At 37.7% G+C, this 23,425-nt stretch overlaps 1 protein-coding gene across 1 annotated transcript; it reads right to left on the reverse strand.

The window, feature by feature from the left end:
- Positions 1–980: 980 nt before the first annotated feature.
- BZR1 (Brassinosteroid signaling positive regulator (BZR1) family protein) lies at positions 981–2,816 on the reverse strand. The gene is made up of 2 exons (XM_078991817.1): positions 2,115–2,816; positions 981–1,790 (listed from the first exon to the last, which is right to left on the reverse strand). Exons 1-2 carry the CDS (start codon positions 2,370–2,372, stop codon positions 1,107–1,109), a joined length of 942 nt encoding a protein of 313 aa, XP_078847943.1. The 5' UTR covers positions 2,373–2,816; the 3' UTR covers positions 981–1,106.
- Between the last annotated feature and the right edge of the window lie 20,609 nt (positions 2,817–23,425).

The following is a 23,425-nucleotide window of genomic DNA, read 5'->3' on the forward strand; positions in this document are numbered from 1 at the left end:
TAAGACCTAACAGAAATTGTTACCCAAAAAAAAAATTGCAAGATTTTGAAACCACATAACTGTCTATTCAAATAAATTCATTATAAGGGTTAGAATTCATCGATTTTATCAACACAAGGATCAGTTATGTAATTTTTTCTAATTTTTTTTTTTTAAGATTTTACGATTTGATTCTCAAAATCTCCACAGCTACGGTGTGAAATTTTTTAAATCAATTTCCGATCGAGCTTTCTGCTGGACACTTTTGCTATCCTAACGAGTCTTTGTGCACCCGATTCACATATAATACGATGCAAATAGAATATATAATATGTAGTTACCGGAAAATAACCTTTTTCTTCATGAATAAGGTCATGATGTAATTTAGGGGGTGTTTGGATATTTTTTTACTTTTAAAAGTCTTTTTTATAAAAAGATTTTTTGTAAAATAACTTTTTACAAAAAGATGTTTTTAAAAATATGTTTGAATTAGTTTTTAAGAAACAAAAATCAAAAGTTGTTTTTAAAAGATATTTGGTTTAACTTTTAGTTGTAAAATAACTAAAAATTCGAAAGGTTTATTAATTAGGATAGTGGTAGTTTAGGGTATATAAGTAATTTAAGTGTTAAGATTTCAAAAAGTCATGGATACCTAACTTTTCCAAATGCTCTTTTTCTTTATTTTTGAAAATTTGGTTTTAAAAGATATTTTCCTTTTCACAAACATTTTTTACCTCATTTTTTACTTTTTGAAAAAGATAAAATCAAAAACACCCTTAATTTTATAAAATGAGTCAATAAACATAAGGACACAACAAATTCTTAATCATTCGGGTTATGCATCTTCTACCAAAGGCCAGAAAAGAGAATAAACTTTTACAAGAAAGCAAACAACACAGCACCAATTGACACTTTTTCATCAAACTTTTGAAAAGATTCAATCTTTCTCACAAATGTAAATTGGGTCTTCAATCATCCAACATAATGATCGAAAAAAAGAATGAAAAAAGAAATTCATATAAAATATCATAATTTCTACTCAATATTTAATGTGCATCTTCAAGAACTGTTCACTGCCATGCTTAAGTTGCTAACTTCAATCTTTAAAACAAACACACACACACACATTATATTTTAGAATTCCCACTTCCAAGAGTGAGTTCAAGATCATCGACTCCAACATCATGAATCCTCTCGCCTTCCCATGCTTTCACTCCTCCATTCTCAAACTCGAATTCCATCCCTTTACCTTTCTCCGAGCTCGCATCCATGGCAGCGGTAGCTCTAGCCACCGGTTTCACCAAGTTATAAGTCGGGGAGTTGGGGTTTGTCATCGCCATCGGTTCATAGTTCTTGAATCGCAACCATTGGCATGAATCAATGGTGGAGCAATCAGATTCATCACACTCCGGGATAGTTGCAGGTGTGAAGCGGTGGGACCTGGTAGGGCTTGTAGGCGCAGACGACGCAAAAAATGGCAAATTGAATGAGGAAATCGATTGTTTTGTGAACGATTCCCAGTTGAGATTGTTGGGTTTAGGACACTTTGAAGTTGGAGATGAGAGAGGTGGAGTTACAGGGGCACTGTTGGAGATCCGGAGAGGTGGGAGAGAAGATGGAATGGTGTTTCGAAGAAATGCAAATGGGTTACTTGATGGACTTGGGAACGATGAAGATGATGGGCTGCATTGATATGAAGGGATCGGACTCGGAAACGATGAAGACGGCGGACTTGGTTTCTGGGAAGAACACGGCGTCGTAGTGGTGGATGTGCCGCCGGTTTCGATGGAAGGTAGTGGTGGCTTCGAACCCTGTTTCAAATCAAGAATCAAAACTCGTAAAAATCATGATAATGTACAGATCTACAGCTTATAAACCCCAAAATCTATTTCCATAATTCAAGATAAAGCTTTTCAATTCATGAAAACCCATCAAATTTCCCAAATCAAAACAAACTAAATCTCAATTATTTGATCGGAGTGGCAAACAGCAAACCGCTAGATCTAGCTACTGACGATGAACGAAGAACAACAGATACGAATCGATCGAATTGGGGACGAGGGTTTTGCTTAACCCGGGTTAAATTTAAACATAATTCAGTAGAATTAACAAAAAAACAAGATTATAATTTATACCTTACGAAAGGTGGTGCCATCAGGAAGAACAACCCAACCAGCTTCTTGACAAAGTGCTTTCAAAACCTCATTGTTATCACAATGTTTAGGCAAATTGTAGTTCCCCTGTGCTCTCAACCCATTATATATATTCGCCGCAATCGCTCTCCGCCGTCGCTCCCTCCTCCGATTATTCTCTTTCTCTCTCCACGACGGCTTCCTCCTCCCTCCTCCTTCCCCCGCTGCCGTCAACGACGATGATCCCCCTTCCTGCATCATTTCGCTCACTCCCTATCTCTGTAAAAGAAAAAACACCTAGCCCAGATAAAAACTCTCTCTCTCTCTCTCTCTCTCTCTCTCTCTCTCTCTCTCTCTCTCTCTCTCAGGTCTTATATATATGTGAGTGTGTGTTTGTGGGCATGAAGGGGAGAATTACGTTGCTGTGTGTGTGTAATTCACACAGTGATGAGTGATCACAAGAAATTTGCTTCTCCCCAACCCTGTGTCTCGAAGTATCTCTGTGTTACTTTGTTTCTGTTGTGTGAATTGTTGGGTTCGTGTTCTTGAGGAAGTGTGTGTGTGTGTGTGTGTTTGACGTAAAAGTGGTGGAATGGAGAAGAGGGGCAAGACTCATGTGTGGAGGAACCAGGAGGAGTAGCATGTGTTTGCAATCATTTTAAACAAGGCTGGCCTTTGGATGTGTCTTAGATGGAGATGGATGATAATCAATGTGTTAACTCTGTTTGCTATCATTATTTCATTTGTGTGTTTTCATGTGTCATTGTTAATTTCATAATTAAAATTAAATAATTATATTATGTCAGTAATGTCCGATTATGGTAGAGCATTCTATAAATAGTAGTTTATTGGGGAATTTTTTGTCGAATGGGTTGTTATGAGAGTTTTATTTTGTTTCATAACTTATTTAATTTTTTGTAAATTATAATTTATGATATTAAAATATTTTTTTTTCAAAATTCTAAAAATAGTAAATGGATATTGAATAATCCAAACATCTTGTATTGGTTTTTTAAAAGAGAAAATTACAAATATAATCAAATTCTTTAATTATTTGGTGGAAAATAGCTAAAAAAAACCTCAAATTATAAATATAGCCATGAAAATCGCAGATGGATTAAACTCATCGGCGATTTTAGCGTTCCATCTACGAACGTACAAGTCGTTAAGCACAGCCGTGCTTTAGCAACTTGTATGTTCGCAGACGTTTTTTTTTAGTTTTTTTTCGTATAAATACCCCAATCTTTGGCTGAAATCACAGATGCACTAAGTTCATCTATGATTTTCTCTCATCCCACCTGCGATTTTGCGGGGTTTTTTTTAATTTCTTTTTAAAAAAATTGACTGCAAAATCGATTGGGTTTAAGTACGAAACAACATTATTATATATAGAGTTTTGCAAAAAATTATCAATTTAATTCTTATTTCTTTGGAATATTTGTTTAAAACATCCATAATAGAATGAATTTTCCAACAAAAACTTTAAAGATATTTGAAAAATGAAATCGACCATAAAACCTCTATAGAGAGAGTTCTCCAAAAAAAATTTGAAAAATGAAAGAAGAAAAAAAAATTCGTTTTTATAACCCTGAAAAAGTGGAAATCACAAATGGACGCAAAATCATAGATGGACTGCGAACGTACAAGTCGCTAAAGCAAAGATATGCTTTAGCGATTTGTATGTTCGCAGATGGACAAGTAAAATTACAGATGAACCGAGTCCATCTGGGATTTTGATGGCTATTTTTGGAATTTGGTTTTTTTTTTTGCTATTTTTTACAAAATAATTAAGGAATTTGATTATATTTGAAATTTTCTCTTTTTTAAAATATTAACCATTTATTTTTATTTATTTTTTTGAGAAAGTACTATCTAATCTAGAGGGTTTTACATAACCCATTCTAGCATGGAAATCAGGATATTATTATATTTCACACTTGATGGCACGAGAATATATGACAATTGATTCCAACGAATTTAAGGTCTTATGGGTGAGTTAATAACTCAATTATTTCTTGTTTAATTTTCTAACTAAAAGTTTAAAAACATTGACATATGGAAAATAAGTCCAAAATGTTATATAAGTTATTTGTTTAATTTTATAACTAAAAGTTTAAAAACATTGGAACATAAAAAACAAGTCCAGAATGTTATATAAGTTATTAGGTGTCTTGATTATGTAAAATTTTAGTATTACTAAAGACTCAAAGTATTCGGGAAATAATTATATCGACAAAAACATAAATTCCGTATTCCAAACATGTATGGATTACAAAGAACCTATCCGGGATACGATACGATGAACTAGTTTGAAATATGTAGAACAATACGTTCTGGAGCACTATTTACAATATGAGATTAACTTTAAAGTACTTTCTTATATGACAACTTTTTTATGTTTCTCTTACAATTTCTTGCAAACTTGCCATTATATTCTTGCAAAATACATGAACCAATCGTTATGCGAGGCTATATTCTGACTTACGTGTTTTGGTAAGTGTTTAGATGTTCCTGTCTAGATAGAATAGGATCATTTGCTTTTACATTATCTATTCTTCAAAGAAGTTGTGACATACCCTCGAAATTAAATACAAGAAATGGTTTTTGAGATCGAGGAGTATGAGTTGACATTTGGGAATATGAAAGTTTTCCTTGTCACCGGCTTTCAATTTGGTGAATTTTTTACAGCTTGGAGTTCCGGTCACACATTCTGATTATGTGTGTTTCCTACGGTCAAGCCGAGTCGATAAAATTGGAACACATTACAAATGTATTTGAAACATCTCTTAATGAATTATAGGACGAGATCTTGTCCTAGTGTGTCTATAATATTTGTTGGAGAATGGGTTCAATGGTTATTTGACTCATCAACCGCTGAAGGATGAGTATTTGGATTTTGTATCTAACTTTGATGATTTCAACATTTATCATATCATTAATTTATGAATATCATTAGTAATGTCTTTTTTACGAAATTAATTGTGTGTTTTCTTGGTGTGACAAATATCGATGATACAAGATAATTTAGGATTAATTGTATAGTCAGTTAGAGACAGTACTTAATAAGCTTCATGGCTAGTTCATAATGTCAAAGAAAAAACAAACAAAGCCTCAAAAATTGACGTACAACCTAAGTGGGTTTTATATGCTTTTAATGTAAAATACATGATTGCTTTTTCTGATAACATTTTCTGTTTGCTAATATCCTAATACATGATTATGTCATATATTGATTCTAGAAAGTTTTCCGATCAGCAATCTATATGGTTGTAAGCAAACCGAAATTCCAATAAACTATTCATGAACTGTTTGGTGGAAAATTTGTTTAAGAACATTTATTTAATGAACGGACGAACGTGAACACAAATTAATGTTCGTTTAGTTAAACAACTGAACATGAACAATGATTTCGTTTGTACATTTATGTTTGTGAACGTTCGTTTATGTTCGTCCATTTAAGTTAATTATATTCAATTGTTTTTTTATTACATTACTATATTATATCTTCATTTATGTTCATATATGTTCAATTGTGTTTGTTTTTCTACATTCATTTATGTTCGTTTAACATGTTCACAAACATAAACAAACGAACATAAATAGAGTGATTTGTTAAAAAACAAACATGAATAAGAAAACTTGTTCATTTATTTGGTCATGTTCGTTTTCTTTTTTCAGCTAACTTAAACAAACAAACATGAACAAAATTTGGTCATGTTTTTTCGGTTCGTTTACAGCCCTGACAATCTATTTGGTACCTGACAACTAAATGTGATCCCTCGTGTAACGCCCTAAATTAGGTATGGATTGAACCCTCGAAGAATTTCTATTTTTTGACATAATTGGTCCCTTGAGTACGTTGGGCATACTTATGAGTACGCTTAGCATACTTCGCATAAAGGATCGCAGAGGAGCCTTACGTACATTGGGCGTACGTAAGGGTACACCGAGCGTACGTAACAGAGAGCCAAAACCCTAAATCTCGGACTTGTCCCCTATTTAAACACCTTTTAGCCTATTGGACCAAACCCTATCATCCTCTTTAGCCTCTTTTCATCTACCTTCAACTGAAGTATTGTGTGTGAGCATTTTGAGCTGAAGGAGTGGGTTTTGGTGTCCATTTTAGAGTTCTTTCAATAAGAGGAGGTGGTCAAGCAAGCTTAGGACGGGTTGGTGCTTCAAGAATCTGAATCTTGGACTTCTTGCAAATCTTCTAGAGGTAAAAAGCTTGCACCTTTCCACTTAAATCTCTAGATCTAGCTAGGGTTTTCTAGTTTGCCCCTTTCGGTGATTTTGGACCTCCATTTGTGAGTTAAGCAACTCCAGGATTTGGGAATGACAAATCTGAGGTCCCTTGGTCCTTAGGTATCATACAAATGGATTCTTGGTGGAAGTTTTGGCCTCATGCATGGGTTAAAGACCTTGGAAAGGTCTTAATGGAGGTGTTGGGTGTTTATGAGGCATGCAAAGACATAAAGTTGCCAACTTTATGCCTTAGGACGTCTTAACACCTTAGGACGTCTTAACAAACTTAGATTTGGCTTTTGGACGTAAAGGAAATGAGTATTAAGCACTTAATGGAGAAAGTGCTTAATCTGGTAGTGCGATGGGCGTAACCTAGTGTACATCGCGCGTAGTCCTAAGACCCCAGTACGTTGCGCGTACCAGGATGGTACGCCGAGCGTACGCATCACAGTTAGACCAAATATGTTTTGGTCATTTGAACTATTGGGCCTCATTTGATTATCGGTCATGGTTATATTCCGGGAATTATGAGCCATATCATCTGTTATGGACCATGGGCATATTGATTGGGCCTTATTAGGCCAAGAAGCCCATTAATGATCTTGGACTTGGGCTTTGGGCTCATTCACAAGGGAATGATAATTGGGCCTCATGGAAGGGTATAGAGTTTGGGTTTCCTTTGATTAATTTAAAGTCCTAACATTGATTAATTTTATTATTCATCACGGTAGGCTACAAATTGTTAGAAGAGCAGCTTTCGCATTCAGCAGACAGAGGTGAGTTTCCTCACCATACCAATGGGTCTAAGGCACCAAGGCCGGCCCATTTCATGATATATAGTGTCCTAGTCATAATATTACTATTTGGTATGATAGTTGGTATGAACTAGGAGATATGCTTGTATTATATGTGTTATGTGGTATCAAAGACCATGGGAGAGCCCATGGCATTTAGATGTAAGACCATGTGGAGAGCCCATGGATTTCCTACCGAACACCATGAGGGATCCCATGACACTTTGATGTAAGACAATGAGGAGAGCCTATGGCTTTCCTATCAAAGACCATGGGAGAGCCCATGACACTTAGGTGTAAAACCATTTGGGGAGCCCATGGCATCCTGGAGTAAGACCCTAGGGACGAGCCCACGACATGCCTATCTGTTGTATGCATGGCTTATGTGATTTGTATAGTTGTTTAGCTAGGACGTTACATTTATGTGATTGTGTGTGGTTATGCTCTAGGGAACTCACTAAGCTTTCAAGCTTACTGTTTGTGGATTCATTTCAGGTACATCTAAGCCCAATGGGAAAGGGCAAGGCGTGATGGCGCGACGTACACTCTATCTCTCTTTCATTGATATGTTTTTGGGACACTCTGATGATTCAAATGAAGTTGTAATGAATATTTATTTGAAAACAATTATGTTGGGATTTCACGATTATGCAATGTGTTTTATCAATTAAAAATGAAAAAAATTCCTTGTAAAATTTGGGTCGTTACACGTTGGTTTCAGAGCCTTGGTTTGCGAGATTCAGGCACACTCCCAGGTGTGTCAGGAATCAAACTAAGGAAATGTTAAAATTGTTTTCAAAAGTAACATAAAAGGGTTTTTAAAGAAAATGAAAGATGAGAGTGCAACGTGCAAGATTAGACGAGCCAAGTAAGTAGTTCCTCAATATGTTATACATGTTATACTGATATTTGAGCCTTGTCGATTATGTGGAAACTTGCTATGTGTATGCTTTTAAAATTGTATACAGTTAGGAGATTATAGCCTCATAATGATTGATTTGGCCTTATTTCCTAATCCTTGTATGGTTATGGTCCTAGGGTTGAATCTTTTATTAGAAAGTCTATTTGATTCTTTTTCTATGTACAATTTGCATGCATAAAGGCAACCTGTTATGATTGGTATGAAGGATATGAGTAGAGTAAATCTTAGGACAACTTGAGATTGTGTGACATCCCCAAAATCACGGCCAGAAAAGACCGATTTTGTTTATGCTTTATAAAAATCAGAGTACTTCATTTTATAAAAAGGTTGCGGAATTTGTTCCCAGAAAAACATGGTAAATACGTTATTAAAACATTTTCGAAGAAACGTATTTATTTCATTTTAAAACATTTGGGATGTCATCGTTAATACAGGAACATAAGCATAAACAAAACTTACAATTATTCACACTAGTGGTCTACATCTCTTTAAATCTCTCAGTGTAATGTCACTTCATATCAACACCTGTGCTATAAATAAACTGAGTGGGTCAGGTTGGGAAACCTGGTGAGCACATAGGGATTTCAATCCCACAATGTTATACCATATATATAGTTTAAAATTCACAAAATATACAATTTCACCATACATATATATAAACAACTCTTATCCCACCCCATCGATCCTCGCAACGAGGCTATCCATACTCTCGGACCTAAGATTAGTCGTTTTACCTACTCCATACTCTCGGATTAGAAATGAACGAATTTACCAAATCCATACTCTCGGACTAGGGACGAATGACTAATCCATACTCTCGGATTAAAGATGAATGATTATGCCTAATCCATACTCTCGGACTAGGGACAATAGCTAATCCATACTCTCGGATTAACGACGAATCATTATGCCTAATCCATATTCTCGGACTAGGGACAATGACTATGTCTAATCCATACTCCCGGATAAGTGACATATACTAACTTCTATTCTCTGAGTTTAACTCACTTGTACTCGTAAGAATATACTACCCAATATTCCTCATATTTAATTTAGGTCTACTCTTTATCCTAAATTATCAAATATAATCAGGTATGTTCTTTAACACGAATTTCAAGCAACATCAATTAACTCGCACATAAACATATAATTAATACTTCAATCAATACTTATATTAAAATCATGTTCATGAAAGGGACTATGCACTCACCTGAGAAGGTGGTGACTCGGTACTCGGACAGCGCTTCGTTTACTTTAAAATAATTTCCTTCGACGAAACCTAGTATTATCACCAATAGATTTTAGTCTATTATTCGCCGAGACTAATTAATAGTCTAGCTATTATTACTATTATATAAGCGTTAAAAAAATACTTATATAACCCATAATAATAGCCCAAGTATTTATTATATGTTCTTAATAACGTTCATATAATTAAATAAAAACTATATTAAAAATAGCGTAGACGTAGCTCACTTACAGCGGGTTTTATAGAAAACCAGGCTTTGCTTGGAGCAGCGTTTCCGAGCCGAAAATCTCTTCTTCTCGGAGCCGTCGAGCACTCCGGGGCTTCCGCCTCGTGCTAGGGAGGTTCCCTAGGCTTTTCGGGGGATTTCGGGGCTAGAGAGAGGTTCTAGAGAGAGAGTAAAGAGAAGAAAGAATGGGAAAGGTGTGAAGAAAATGAGGGTGGGAGAGATGGTATTTATAGGGTGAAAATGGCTGAACTTGGTGCCACATGTCACCATCTAGTGGCAAGACTTGGGGAGAAAGCAATGGCCAAGATTGTGCCACATCACCCATTTTCGCACAACACACTTCCGACTTCTAAAATCCGTAACTTTCACATACGACCTCCGTTTTTGACGTTCTTTATATCCACGCGTAGGTAAAAATAATATCTACAACTTTCATTTTGACTCCGTCGGCTAATTCTCGACCGATCTTAAATTTAACAGTACGAGGCGTTTAGACTGTTAAATGACCGCGAAGAATTCGTAACTCCTTCATACGGACTCCGTTTTCGTCTGTCTTTTTACCGTTGAGTTCCTATTAATGAGATCTTCAACTGTCATTTATTTCACGTAAGCCAAAAACCGCTCGAACTAAAATTCGAGTTTCGGGCTGTACACTGCTAAGCCGAATCTTAGAAAAATCATAACTTCCTCATACGAAATCAGATTTGGGCGTTCTTTTTATCGACGCTCTTAGTTTAACATATTCTACGACTTTTGTTTAGATTGCTAAGGCTAAAAAGTCTTCTATCGTAAATTCACTATTTACGTCTTCCGGTGCTGTGTCGGTTTTGCCGTAAAACTTCGGCGGGCCATAACTTCTTCGTTATAACTCTGATTTCGGCGTTCTTTATATGTACGGAAACCTTGTGACATATTCTAAAACTTGGTTAAGACTATTCATTCTAAATAATCTTTTGTCGAAAAGTCATTTTTGACCCCTATTGCCTCTAAATTGACTAGCCCGGATCTGCGGACGTTACAGATTGATATGCACGGTAGTCGAGGTATATGGTTTGGTTGCGAGATGAATTGGAGTTATCAGGTAAAGCAGTGGGGAAAGGTACAGGTAGGTGTGGAAGGTAGTATTGGGCTCGTACTACTGGAAACACATGAACTATACCCGAACCACTGTTAAAACTGAAGACTTCAAGGAGAACTGGTGTGGGGAGATCCTTTATATAGAAATCCTGATCATTGTGATTTATGATATTTCAATTCAGTATGGTGATGACACGATTTAGAGTAGAAGGATCAGGATCAGGATTTGGATCCGGGGCAGGATCAGGTGACACTGCTGATGTGATTGATGAGAGGCTGCGCAAGCTTATTGCAACCGCGGTTACCAGGAGCATCCTCGATGCTACCCCAGCATTTTTGGGATGGTCAAGGAGGGCGTTATGGAGATTATGGAGGAGAGACTCAGATCCTTTAGAGTTGAGATTGCGGAGGGTCAGATTGGGGCCCGAACTCCCTTGTTCCGGGAGTTCAAGGAGTGTGGGGCGCTGAAGTTCTTCGAGTTTAAGGACCCTATTGTCAACCAACGCTAGGTAGAGAACATTGAGAACGCCCAACCCACGAGTTCTTGTTCGGATGTCATGAAGGTTGGGTTTGCTTATTGTATGTTGAGAGACATTGCCCGGGATTGGTGGGGAGAGGTTACTAGCTAGGTGGGGCCAGCTGGGGTGGTTGAGATGACTTGGACCGAGTTTTTTTGGCATTTCGATTTAGAGTTTGCACCACCTATTGAGGTTCAACGACTAGTGAGGGAGCTTCATGACTTGCACCAGACCACCAAAACTGTGGCGGAGATCATCGCCATGTTTCGGGAACGAGCTTTGTTGATCCTATAATATGCTACCGATGAGGAGATGAGGCGGACCCGATATAATTCCATGTTGAGGGATGATATTCGGGAATTTGTGAGCTTTGCGGGGTGAAAAACCTTGAATGAGATGGTGGAGAAGGCCCATGAGAAGGAGATGGAGTTGGATACCCGCACGAAGCGGAAGACTGAGCAGGTGCAGGCAACAGGGGGTTAGGCTGAGAAGCCTAACAACTCAAATTCTTTAGGTAGAGGCTAGTAGGGTCAGGTCCGGTGTGCCAAGTGCGGTAAGCCGCTCAGTGGATCCTGTTGGATGAGTGGCTCGGGATGTTTCTGGAGTGGCCAGTCAGGCCACATGATCAGGGACTGCCCCAAGAAGGGCTTGATTTGTTTTCATCGCAACTAGATCATCCATAAAGTAGGCCAATTATCCAAGGTTGCAGGGAGGGGGAGGAGCAGTGGCGGTACCTGTTAAGGTGGATACGCTAGCGGTGAAGTGTCACATGTTTCAGCTGACTACTGAGGAGGCTCGGGCCGTGCCAGACGTTGTGGCTGGTACGTGTTTATTATCCTCTACTCTTATTATTTTGTATGACTTATGTGTATTTTATGCTTGGATAGGGACTTTTTTGGTCAATGGTATGTCTGCTCATGTCTTGTTTGATTCGGGTGCTACCCGATCATTTGTGTCTCTTTGCGCTTAGAAATAAGTTCGGGGACGTGTCGGGGACCTTGGATTCCCCGCTCGAGGTGGAGATTACAGGCGACCGCACCGTTAGTGTTGCAAGGGTATTTCAAGGCTGTGTCCTGAATGTGATGGGCAAGCGGTTCCGTGTTGATCTAGTTCCAATACCGTTGCGAGGGTTGAAAGTGATTGTTGGTATGGATTGGTTAGGGGATAACAGGGCCATGATTGATTGCGAGCGCCAGTTGGTCGGGGTTCGAACACCAAGTGGGGGAGAACTGGTTATTCATGGTGAGAGGTCCTCTCAGGGACCGACCCTCTGTTCGGCTGCGAGGGCTGGGAGGTTTTTACAATAGGGTTGTACGAAATTTCTGGCTTATGTCTCGGATACGATAATAGAGACCGTGAAGGATGTCGGCAGTGTGCCAATTGTACAGGATTTTCAGGATGTTTTCCCCGAAGAGTTACCAGGAGTGCCTCCGAAGAGGCAAGTGGAGTTTCACATTGACTTGGTGACGGGTTCCGCCCCGATAGCAAAGACACCATATCGGTTGGCACCACCATAGATGTAGGAGTTATCTACGCAGCTTCAGGAGCTGCTAGATCGAGGGTTCATACGTCTGAGCAGTTCCCTGTGGGGAGCACCGATCCTTTTCGTGATAAAGAAGGATGGATCCCATATGATGTGCATCGATTATAGGGAACTGAACAAATTAACAGTGAAGAATCATTATCCATTTCTGAGGATCGATGACTTGTTTGATCAGCTACAGGGTGCATCTTGATTCTCCAAGATTGATCTTCGGTCGGGGTATCATCAGATGAGGATTCAAGATGAGGATATATCGACGACATCTTCTAGGACTTGGTATGGGCACTATGAGTTTGTGGTGATGCCGTTTGGGCTCACCAATCCCCCAACAACGTTCATGGATCTCATGAACAGAGTGTGTAGGCCGATGTTGGATCAGTCGGTGATCGTATTTATTGATGACATCCTGGTCTATTCTAAGACCAGGGAGCAACATGATCAGCATTTGAGTGAGGTACTAGAGACCCTAAGGGTGGAGAAACTTTATGCAAAGTTCTCCTAGTGTGATTTTTGGCTGCAAGAAGTACATTTTTTGGGGCATGTCATCAATCAGGAGGGTATTTCGGTTGATCCAGCCAAGATTGAAGCTGTGATGCGGTGGGAAGTACCGAGGAATGCATTAGAGATTCGTAGCTTCTTGGGTTTAGCAGGCTAATACCGGAGATTTATCCAGGATTTCTCCAAGATTATCGTGCCATTTACCCACTTGACCAAGAAGAATCCGACTTTTCAGTGGAGTGCGGATCAACAGATGGCTTTTGAGACCCTGCGATAGAGGTTATACGAGGCTACGATTTTAGTATTACCTGAGCGGTTGGATGATTTAGTGGTGTACTGTGACACATCGATTTTAGGGTTAGGTGCGGTTCTAATGCAGAGGGGGCACATGATTGCTTACGCCTCGAGGCAGTTGAAGCTTCACGAGGCGAATTACCCCACTCATGACCTAGAGTTGGGGGTAGTGGTGTTTGCCCTCGAGATTTGGAGGCACTATTTATAGGAAGTGGGGTTCACTATATATACCAATCACAAGAGTCTAAAGTATTTGATGGATCAACAAAACCTCAAAATGCATCAGAGGAGGTTGGGCGTCGAGTCATCGGGAGAACTGAGGTAGTTCTTAAGACTACCAGATTGATTCATCAGCTGCGTGACCTATTGCAAGTTGCGCAGAGCCGTCAGAAAAGTTATGTTGATCGACTACGTTCAGATCTCTAGTTTCAGGTGGGGGATCTTGTATTGTTGAAGGTGTCGCCCTAGAAAGGGATTATCAGGTTTCGAAAGATGGGAAAGTTGGGGCTCGGTTCATATACCCATTCAGGATCATGGACCAAGTGGGCAAGGTGGCACATCGCTTAGAGCTGCCAGATGAGCTTAGTCATATTCACAACACCTTCCATGTATCTCAGCTTCAGAAGTGAGTTGCTGACGAGTCCGCGGTCATTCATTGGATAACATTTAGGTGGATGTGATTCTGAATTATGTCAAAAGGACGGTCTCCATCTTAGATAGCAAGACAAAGGGTCTTCGGAATAAGGAAGTGAAGTTGGTAAAGGTGTAATTGCAGCACCACAAGGGCTCAGAATGGACATGGTAACCAGAGGATGAGATGCGGGAACATTACCCTGAATTTTTTACAACTACAGACTTCGAGGACGAAGTCTAGTACAATTGGGGGAGAGTTGTAATGCCCTAAATCAGGCATGGCTTGAACCCTCGAAGAATTTCTATTTTTTGACATAATTGATCCCTTGAGTACGTTGGGCGTACTTATGAGTACGCTTAGCATAGTCTGCATGAAGGATCGTTGTGGAACCTTATGCCGGATGTATGCAACAGAGGGCCAAAACCCTAAATCTCGGACTTGTCCCTATTTAAACACCTTTTAGCCTCTTGGACCAAACCCTATTAGCCGCTTTAGCCTCTTTTCGTCTACCTTCAGCTGAGATATTGCGTGTGAGGATTTTGAGCTTAAGTAGTTGGTTTTGTTGGCCATTTTAGAGTTATTTTAAGAAGAGGAAGTGGTCAAGCAAGCTTGGGATGAGTTAGTGCTTCAAGAATCCGCGTCTTGGTCTTCTTACAAAGCTTCAGGAGGTAAAGAGCTTGCACTTTTCCACTTAAATCTCGAGATCTAGCTAGGGTTTTCTAGTTTTTCCCTTTGGGTGATTTTGGACCTCCTATTGTGAGTTAAGCAACTCCAAGAGTTGGGAATGACAGATATGAGGTCCCTTGGTCCTTAGGAATCATAAAAATGGAGTGTTGGTGGAAGTTTTAGCCTCATGCATGGGTAAAAGACCTTGGAAAGGTCTTTATGGAGGTGTTGCGTGTTTATGAGGCATACAAAAGGAAACGAGTATTAAGCACTTAATGGAGAAAGTGCTTAATCTGGTAGTCTGCTGGGCGTAACCCAGTGTACACCGTGCGTAGTCCCAAGCCCCCAATATGCTGCATGTACCAGGATGGTACACTGAGCGTACACATCACAATTGGATCGAATCTGTTTTGGGCCTTTGAGTTATTGGGCCTCATTTGATTATTGGTCATGGTTGTATTTTGGGAATTATGAGTCATATCATCTGTTATGGGCCATGGGCATATTGATTGGGCCTTATTGGGCCAAAAGGCTCATTAAGGATCTTGGACTTGAGCTTTGGGCCCATTAACAAGGGAAGGATAATTGGGCCTCATGGAAGGGTTTAGAGTTTAGGTTTCCTTTGATTAATTTAAAGTCCTAACATTGATTAATTTTATTATTCAGCACGGTAGGCTACAAATTGTTAGAAGATCATCTTTCACATTCAACAAACATAGGTGAGTTTCCTCACCATACCAATGGGTTAAGGCACCAAGGCCGGCCCATTTCATGATATATAGTGTCCTAGCCGTAATATTACTATTTGGTATAATAGTTGGTATAAGCTAGGAGATATGCTTGTATTATATGTGTTATGTGGTATCAAAAACCATAGGAGAGCCCATGACATTTGGATGTAAGACCATGTGGAGAGCCCATGGCTTTCCTACCGAAGACCATAAGGGAGCCCATGGCACTTCGATGTAAGACCATGAGGAGATCCCATGGATTTCCTGTCAAAGACCATGGGAGAGCCCATGGCACTTAGGTGTAAGACTGTGTGGGGAGCCCATGGCATCCTGGAGTAAGACCTTGGGACAAGCCCATGACATCCATATCTATTGTATGCATGGCTTATGTGATTTGTATAGCTGTTTAGCTAGTACGTTACGTTTATGTGATTGTTTGTGGTTATGCTCTGGGGAACTCACTAAGCTTTCAAGCTTACCATTTGTGGATTCATTTCAGGTACATCTAAGCCCAATGGGAAAGGGCAAGGCGTGATGGCATGACGTACACTCTATCTCTCTTTCATTGATATGTTTTTGGGACACTCTGAAGATTCAAATGAAGTTGTAACGAATATTTATTTGAAAACAATTATGTTGGGATTTCACGATTATGCAATGTGTTTTATCCATTAAAAATGAAAAAAAAAATCCTTGTAAAATTTGGGTCTTACACCTTAGGCTATTTAATGGCCCAAGCTTAGGAAGTTATAGAAACAACAATGTGAATTTTTTATTTTTATTTTAAGGGGGTATGATTATTTATATATATTGCACATTTTCACCCCTATCTATAGTAATGTTTGCAATTGATGTATAATTATGTTAGGAGGATAATAAGGTTATAGAGAAGTTATGGCCGACAATGGATGAGAGTCATGTTGACTGGTGGTCTTTTAGCTCTACATGGATTGAAACGTGATGCTTTACCTAATACACATGATCATATGGCACCATCTCTAACAATATCACCTGGTAGGTCACTTAATTTTAAGCCTCCACAAACTCAAACACATCGAGATGCTAGTATAGGTTCAATAATGTCAAAGGATGTTGATGGAATATTATATACATATGTCTCGCATATCAAGATTGTGTTAGGGTTACATGCAGATCCTAATGATAGGGGTAACAGACATGATAATGGTACCTCATTGGGTTGGAGATACGTTGTTATTTAACTAATTAGTATACATGTTATTGCATCTTTGATTATATAATAGTATAGAATTGTTACATTATTGTAGGGTGGCAAGGTTTCATTCATAAAATCATTTGTCATTGAGGAATGTAGAACATTATAGTATGATGGCTTTTGGACACATAGATATGTGGTAAATAAATAAGAACATATGTGTTATTACCCATTGTTTTTTTGTTATGTACATAATTCTATTTAAACTTATTTTTTGTAGGGTAACACTAATACCCGACACATGATAATAGACATGATTGGATGTCTGCCACACTTATAGACAGTGTACATATGCATGTATCTGCAGAGCTTCTAGAGATCATTGAGGTTCCCTAGCCAAATTACCCAACTCCACTATTAGCTCATAAGCATACACGATGGGAGACACATGTTTCGATATGGTTGAAGTCCTTATGGATATAGATGAAAAATAAAGACATTCCATGCATACGCTCATTACCATTAGACAGTTGTATAAACTACAACATTCACAGTTTATACAAACACAAGGACGCGTCTATATAACTTCTTCACCTATTTCTCATTTATAATGGAGATGGAGTTTTGGATGTATCTATATAGGTTCTTTGACTTGGGTCAGTTGGAGTATGATGTAAGTTTTCTATGTATGTTGTCATTACACACTAAACATTCAATTAAGTCACTTATTTTGCTATATACATGTTTTGATTGACAATGCATCATGCTCTGATTTCATTGCTTATAGAGTGAAGGTCGGATGATGCTTCATGACCTTTTGTACCATTAGTTTTCAACATTGATTTACAAGATTGGATTGACATGGTTGATGGGTTCATTTATCCAACTTAGTCTAAGTGTGATATTGTATACTTGTGTTTCAATTATATTATCTAAGTAATAATCACTTATATGAAAATTTTATCAAATGATTATTTAATTCCAACCTTTGGTGTAGCTACATATATGCCCACAGGTTTTCGGGAGGTTTTGGATTTCCAGGATTACCCCCGCCTCTGCTCCCGTTTCCCCGCCTCCATTTGGGATGTATTTTTTTTTGGGCTAAAAGAGGTTTTTCTGGAGTAAAAGAAGTTATTTTCAGTAAACAAAAGATGGTTATTTATAGCATAATTTAAATGTTAAAAACACAAATAATATAACATCTCAAACACATTATATTAACAACTTAAAAACATGGTACTTTGTTGAGTGTTGGAAGCTCAAAATCATTGCTATTGTTTATTATTTTATATATATATATATATATATATATATATATATATATATATATATATATATATATTAATGTAAATAATATATTAACAGGGTCCCCACTGGGGTTTCGGGACGGGACTGCCATCCCTCCCCTGCCCTGATTTTTTAAATAAATCTCCCCCATACGGGATCGGGGTGCTACGAGTTTGGGGAACCATGGGACTTTTTGGCATCCCTACTTCTTGTAGTTGGTTGGAAACTAGCACATAAATCTCGTGCCTGTGATGATTCACACCCAACCCTAGCAACAAGGAGACTTGAGAGATAGGATAAGGGCTATGGAATTTTCGGCTATCTCTAACAAAAGAAGAGTCACTGAAAATCCTAGGCCAAGGGTCCTTTATATAGTATAACTTGAAAACCGTAGATAACCTTAATTTGAATAAAATAGTATTAATTCAAATTGGTAATTATCATGCTTCCTATTTATATGTAAGGAATATTTTAGATACCCTGGAATACCCTTAAAACCATCCACCCCTTCCAAGGAAGGTTCTGGAACCTCTTTTGTTCAACTATTGAACAATTACACTTTAAACTTTGCACTTTTAATTAATCTAATTGATTCCAAAATTAATTCTAATTGAATTCTGATTAATTCTTAATTAAGTATAACTATTTTCTAATTAATATATATTTTCATACATATTAACAAATTCATTTATTGTTATTTACTAATCATATAATAAACCAATAAATCATTCCCCCCCCCCCCCCCCCCCCCCATCTATCTCTAAAAGTCGTCATATTCAATTACTAGGTTTGAGGGCAACCTAAAAGGACTTTGCTAATAATTCAAGTACATACTAATTCATTTATTAGCTTAGACACCTAATCCAACAGTTTCCCACTTTGATAAGTCTATAATTGCAATTACCAATATAACTTCTAAATTAGACAGCAAATAGTGCCTCCATAGCAACTGCCAAACTCTGGATTAAACAAACATTGGTCCTAAGATAAGTGATCAAATATTCCTCTGTTCTACTAGATATCATACGAAAATGAGACATCGATTAGAGTGAATCTCGTTGCCCAAGTTTTGTTTCCCAATTTCTTGATTTGTGACGACTACATAAGACTTCAAATTGAACACATCAATCAAGTCCTGGCTGGGCTTAGCACTATAAGTCAACACCAATTCACCAAGGGGCCCAAAGATATCTCCTTTTCCGTTAGGACAAAAGGAACAAATAAACTTTGACTCATATGCTTGTATCCTTACTCATCACATTTCACTTGACAATGCGTTTTATAACATCATGTTAATAATGCATTTTGCAATAAAATGCACAACCAAATTGTAAATTACAACTCATATATCTCGGTTTCAAGAATATACGATATTATCATCTCAGAATTACTTGTAATATAATCCATGAAGTAATTCTATGAGTGTGGGTTTATCCAATACTTAAATCTCCATTTCTATGTACTCATGAATGTTGTTGCAGTTTAATTGTTATGTCTAAAGTCCTTAGACAATCTACAATCTAATTCATGACAGTCTTAATTCATTACCTACTTCCCAAAGTATGAGTGACTATAGAATTTTTTGATAATTAAATTATCCGGGAAGTAAAATATGCAAAATGAAACGCAAGAATAAATAATTGATAAGACAATAACAAACTCATAAATAATGTCTATTATTTAATCACCAAAAGTCAATTACATTTATTTTGTTACAAGTCTCAACCAAATCATCTAACTACTAAAACTAATATCATCTCTTAAACAAATGCTCCTAGCATGTTGATTATGTTTAATCATACTAAGAGCCTTTGTGATAGGATCAACATGATTCTCTTTTGATGAAACTATCTTCACTACGAGATGACCTTCTTCTACTCGATGTCTAATATAATGGTATGTTCTGTCGATATGTCTAGATTTACCATGATATCTTGATTCGTTAGTTAAAGCAACCGCTCCTTAATTATTGTAGAAAAGTTCCATTGGCTCCTGAATGGATAGAATTACTCCAAGATCTCCACTAATGTTTTTCAGCCAAGCCACTTCCTTTGATGTTTCACTTGCCACTATGTACTCTGATTCGTGCGTAGAATCATCCATTGTGTCTTGCTTGGAACATTTCCAAGTAACTGCTCTACCATTTAATGTAAATACCCAGCTAGATTGAGAAGGAAAGTTGTTTCTTTCTGTTTGAAAGCTAGCATTACTATACCCAGTCACTCTCAACGTATCACTACCTCTAAAGACTAGAATCATATCCTCTGTCCTTTGCAGATACTTGAGAATGTTCTTTACTACTGTCCAATGAGATCTGCTAGGATTTCCAAGATAGCGACTGATCATTCTTAGCAAAGGACACATTAGGGTGTGTGCATGTCATTGTATACATGATTGATCCTACAATCGAAGCATAAGGGACTTGACTCATATCAACTATCTCTTCATCCGTGTTGGGGCTTTAAGTCTTATTCAATTGGGCATTGCTTTGAATATGTGGCTCTCTTTTCTCAGAATTTTCCATACTAAACCACTTTAGTACCTTGTCCAACTATGTACTTTGACTAAGTCCAGTTAGTCTTTTCTTTCTATCTCTCCAAATTCTTATCCCGATAATATAGGCAACCTCTCCTAGATCCTTCATAGCGAAACACTTTCTAAGCCATGATTTTAATTCTTGTAAGGTTGAAACGTTGTTTCCTATAAGTAATATGTCATTAACATACAATACTAGAAAAATTACTAAAATCCCACTAGCCTTGACATACACACAAGACTCATCTTCACGTTTAGAGAAACCAAATTCTTTGACTTTCTCATGGAAGCAAAGATTCCAGCAGCGAAATGCTTATTTCAATCTATAAATGGACTTCTCAAGATTACACAATATATTGGGAAACTTTTCATCAATAAAAACCTCTGGCTAACTCATGTAAACATATTATGCCAACTTCCCATTAAGAAAAAGCAATTTTGAAATCTATCTGCCAAATTTCATAATCATGAAAAGCATCTATAGTGAGCATTATCCTAATAGATTTTATCTTATCCGATGGTAAGAAGGTCTCATCATAGTCAATCCCTAGGGTTTGAGTAAACCCTTCGCAATCAGTTGTACCTTGAATGTGGCACATTTCCATCCATTTCGGTCTTCTTCTTGAAGATGTATTTGCAACCAACTGTCTTTCGACTAGGTTCTTGTTTAACCAAATTCTAAACTTTGTTGTCATACATGGACTTGATCTCACTGTTCATTGCCTCTTTCCATTTGGCAGCCTAAGGGCCTGCCATTGGTTCCTTGTAGTTAGATGGCTCATCCAAAATTATCAGTGTTTAACCATAAATAAACATATCACCATTTGAGGTTATATGGAAACCATGGAATGTTGGTGGCATGCAAACTCTACTAGAACAACAAACAGGTAATGAATTTTCAACTAGCTCAATTGGAATTTTTCTTTTTATATGAAATATCTCTTGCAAAAGACTCCTCTTCGAGCTAAAAAGACCAGTTTTTCACTAGGTTTATAGAACAAGTATCCAAAGAACTTTTGTAGCTAGCCAATGAAACTACATCTCTCACTTCTGGCTTCTATTTTGTCATGAGTCTCTCGTCTAACGAAAGCTTCATAACCTCGGACTTTGATATGTGCTAATGAGAAAACTTTCCCTGTCCACATCTCGTGAAGTCTTTTGGCAACCGTCTTAGTTGGGACAAGATTGAGGATATGTGCAGCTGTCTCTAAGGCATACCCAATAAGGAAATGGAAAGAGTAGTTCGAATCATCATGAAACAAACCATGTCCAACAAGGTTCAATTGTTCCTCTCATCCACACCTTTAAGTTGTGGTGTCCTAGGAGGAGTCAATTGTGAAACTATTCCGCATTTTTTGAGGTAGTTGTGGAACTCGATACTAAGATACTCCCCCCTTTTATCAAATCGGAGCATCTTTATCTTCCTGACGAATTGATAATCGACTTCATGACTCTTTGAACTTTTCAAAGGTTTCTGATTTATGTTTGATTAAATAGATATAACCATACCTATTATAATCATCCATAAATGTTACATATAATTGACCAGCATACGCTATGGTGGATCAGAAGGGTCCACACAGTGCACACACATCTATGTGTATAAGGTCCAACAAACCTTCACATCTTTCACAAGATCCAGTGAAAGGTGGTTTTTTCATCTTTTCCAAAAGACAAGATTTGCATTCATCATTTGGCCTTAGTTCAAATGATTCCAAGACTCCATCTTTTTGAAGTTAAGCGATGTTGTTCTTGTTAATGTGCCCAAGACGATAATACCACACGCATGCCTTGTCTAAATCAATAGACGAATCAATGTAAAACACACTACTGTCTAATCTATCAACACAATTCATAGTTTCATACGCACCATTACTAGGTAAAGCTTCAAATGTAAAAACACCATTTTTATAAAGATAAAATTGCACAAATGGTCCCTGTGGTTTGCTCAAAATTGCCACTTTGGTCCAAAAAAGTTTAGACTAGCACCAGAGGTCCAAACTTTTCATTTTGTTCTTCTTTAGTCCATTCTATTCTGATTTTTTTTTTCAAAAGGATGGATTTGCCCCTGTTAATATGATTTCCTTTTTTGTTTTCTTAAATGTTTTTTGTGATTCTGATATTCAGATTTAAAAAAATAAAAAATAAAAATAAATCACACACACACACACACACACACACTCTCTCTCTCTCTCTCTCTCTCTTTCCAATTACCCATCTTCTTCTTGAAAATTGTCCAGATGAACAAAAAAAAGAACAAAAAAACACCTAGAACAAATTGTTGAACACGTCGATTCTCAAAGGATATGGAGAAAAGAGAATGAGAAAACATATCTAAGGTTAGTCTTCTCCATCTGTTTTCAGATATGTTCGTCTTCTCCATCAGTTTGCATATCTATTTGTGTTCTTCATTACTGTCAGGATCAACACCACACCCTTCTCAGTTAATCTTCACCATATGTGGCTCGATTTTCAGTGTCACCGAAAAACCCACCCCTACCACACCCTCCACTCCTCCAATACCATGGTATCAAAAGACGAAATAGAGGGTAGATCGAATAAGGGTGAAAGAAGAAACGAAATCATGATGACGAAATCAGATCGATTTCGTGGGTTCTTGGGCTCTTCATCTAAACACATAGACAATGATCTGAAGACGAAACGACAGAGGAAAAAAACCCTGAATCGAAATCTACTTCTCTACCTCATCTCTCTGACGATAGTCTTCAGTTGTGAGCTCATGTCTCTGATCTCCTCCTCATACAAGAACAAATCTAAGCTAGTGAAGTCTGAAATCCTTCTTCAGATCTGTCAATCTGAAACGCCTCCTTCTCTTCATATCTAGTCATCTAACTTTCTTTCATCTTTTTTATTCCTGTAAGCAACCATCGAAGCATAAATCCAATTACACATAATCGATT

The sequence above is a fragment of the Lactuca saligna genome, chromosome 4 (genome assembly GCF_052625555.1).
Source record: "Lactuca saligna cultivar CGN05327 chromosome 4, ASM5262555v1, whole genome shotgun sequence".
NCBI classification, from domain to species: domain Eukaryota; kingdom Viridiplantae; phylum Streptophyta; class Magnoliopsida; order Asterales; family Asteraceae; genus Lactuca; species Lactuca saligna.